Genomic DNA, 2,743 nt, shown 5'->3' on the forward strand with positions numbered 1-2,743 from the left:
TTAAAACTCGACTTATCCTATTTTATTTTTGAGAAATTATCTTTAACAACCAAAGAGAATGATTCAAAAAACTTTTAGCAATTTTAAATTTTAAGGAAAAATCAACTAAAATACCAAAATGACTTAATATTAACAACAAAACTTCATTTCTCAACTCTCCCCCCAACCAAGTTGAACATTGTCCTCAATGTTTCAAAAGCGATTAAAAATAAAGGGAGGAAGTGGTACCTCCTGAGTGAGACAAAGTCTGAGTGTAAAGGAGGTATGGAATACCTTAAACCACATGTTCCAAAGACAAAAGAGTAATGAGAAAAGGGAATATAATAAAAAAGGATATATATATGTATATATTACTTGGAAAAGAAATATACAATGTATGATTTCAAGTACTATTTCCAATCTCAGTTTATAACACATGCAAAAGATGGGATTTACAAGTCTAATATATAAAGTAAAACATAAAAAGATCATATATGAGTGGGGTCATGTGATGGCTCTGCTCTGATCTCCTCCTCTGGTATAGGCTGCTCAGCTGGCAAGCTCTCCTCACCTGGCACTAGAGGCTCGGATGGTGCAGACCTATCATGCCTAAGAGGAGTCTGCATACTCAGATGCTGCTGAATCTGATGAAGGATCGTGGTATGCTAGGTCTGAGTAGCAATGATCTGATCCTGGTGTGCACGAATAGTGGCCATCTGGTGGATAATAGAATCCTGAGCAGTGCTCAGTGTCTGCAATGAACGCACTAAGCCTCTGAATTCCGCAAGAGAAACGGTGACAGTGGGCTCAGATGAAGGAGGAGGTGCTGGGGTAGCTAGTACGACTGGTGGAGCACTCTGAGTGATAGGGGAGGTAGAATGTATAGCCTCGGGCATGTGCACTGAGGTGGGTGCTGCAGGGGTCGGAGGTGTGGTCTTTGTGAGAATCTCATCCTGCTGGGCCTGAGGTAGCTGGTCATCTCGGGGTAGCTCTGGAGGTGCAGGCACAGCTGGTGCTCCCTCGGGTGCAAAGTAGGCTACCAAGTGATGCCATTTGTCGAGAGAGAAATCCTCTCTGCAATGGCGGCGCCTCTCAAGACGGGGCTGTTTAGGATAGCCCAGATGCTCTAAAATCTGGCAGAGGAGCCTCAGAAATAGTAATGGAATGCCATCTGCCCTCTGAAGCTTCTTCTGATGGACTTTTTCTTCAAAATGAAGAAGAGAAGTCATAATCAAATGATGAGGGCCGAAGAAATAGCCCTCAGAAATCCTAAATAATGCCTCAAGTATAGCTCCTCTCCTCTGAACTTTATGCTGAAGGGGGAATAGGTTGGCACGCAAGAGCACATCAATGAGGAGCATCCCAGATGGAAGCTCTCTCCTGGTCAATACCGAGGCTGTAGAAGTCCCCCTGGACAAAATGCGGACCATGTCACTCTGAGAGAATGAGGACCACTCCCTGAAATCTGCCTGAAACACGGGCTCATAAGGTATATGGAGGGCCTCAGCAATGTGACGAGCAATGTGATGAGATTAGGATTGCGGAGACCCCGAGTAGTCATAGATTGATAAAAATCTAAAACTACTCTAGGATAATAAAATTGCCTAGGAGTGAGAAGACCCTCCATGTGATACCTCTGCAGCAGTCGGAATGAATCTCGGAGCTCTGGCTGCTGTCTGAGGGCCTCTATATCAAAGTAGATCTCAGAGTGGAAGGATCGATCTCTGCAATCCAAGTTGCCCTCTATCGGTGGTCCAGCTATCATGGGACGCCTGATAACGGTCTCGAGAGGAATATCCGCAGGAATCCGGGAGTCCTCTGTAGGTGGCTCTGGCTGAGGTGCGTGGGATGGCTCTCCAGGACCCGAGAACTTGGTTCTCTTCGCTGGTGGCCGAGAAACAGGGCCCGTGGCCTGATCGACTGGTGGCACAGGGTCCGTGGGTGGCCTCCTGGTGGGGTATCGACGCTGAGAAGGAGCTTCCCCCTCAGATGGGGGAATGGCCGGGGCCTGAACAAGTGGCGAAGCTGCGGCTCCCATGGCGGCTCGATGTGGTCGAGGTGTCGGTGAGGATGGGGAGGCGGAATGGCCTCCTCTGGTCTTCGCCATGGCCGAAATGGAGGTAGATGACTGTTCGAGATTCCAGAGATTTCACAGCTGGTGCGCGGGGTGTCCTTTGGGCTTCTGGACCTCAAGGGTTTATATAGGAATGAGGTTTAAGGGGTTTCTGATGTTTTAAAATTTTCCAAGGCAACCGAAAAGTCGTTTTTGGACGTTAGGCACAATTTCGGGGGTAAAATTTTAATTTAAAAGTCCATTTTAAATTTTTAGAACTTAAAATTTTACCGTGAGAAATTTTCGCACCTTGGTCTGCAAATTTCGCACCTTGGAATTGGGTGTGCGAAAATGGCACCCCTTCAATTGAAGATTTCGCACCTTTGAATTGGGTGTGCGAAATTTTTGCACCTTGAACAGTGGTGTGCGAAATTTTCGCACACTGTTTCGCACAGTGCGAAAATTAGCTTGAGGTGTGCGAAATTGGCACACGTGTTCCAAGAGAGGATTTCGCACAGTGCGAAAATTTTCGCACCTTACACAGTGGTGTGCGAAATTGGATTTTAGGAAATTCGCACCTTGAAAACGGATTTCGCACCTTGAGATAGATTTCGCACCTTGGTTTTGGGGTGTGCGAAATTTTCGCACCTTGAAATCAGGTGTGCGAAATTTTGGCACCTTGAAATCAGGTGCTCTGCTTCCTTGGTTTTA

At 46.4% G+C, this 2,743-nt stretch overlaps 1 protein-coding gene across 1 annotated transcript; it reads right to left on the minus strand.

Moving 5' to 3' along the window:
- Positions 1-467: 467 nt before the first annotated feature.
- LOC104877945 (vegetative cell wall protein gp1) lies at positions 468-2,086 on the minus strand. Its single transcript, XM_010647493.1, has 3 exons — positions 1,664-2,086; positions 822-1,112; positions 468-623 (listed from the first exon to the last, which is right to left on the minus strand). The coding sequence occupies exons 1-3, from the start codon at positions 2,084-2,086 to the stop codon at positions 468-470; spliced, it is 870 nt and encodes a 289-aa protein (XP_010645795.1).
- Between the last annotated feature and the right edge of the window lie 657 nt (positions 2,087-2,743).

The sequence above is a fragment of the Vitis vinifera genome, chromosome 18, assembly GCF_030704535.1.
Source record: "Vitis vinifera cultivar Pinot Noir 40024 chromosome 18, ASM3070453v1".
Lineage (NCBI taxonomy): Eukaryota > Viridiplantae > Streptophyta > Magnoliopsida > Vitales > Vitaceae > Vitis > Vitis vinifera.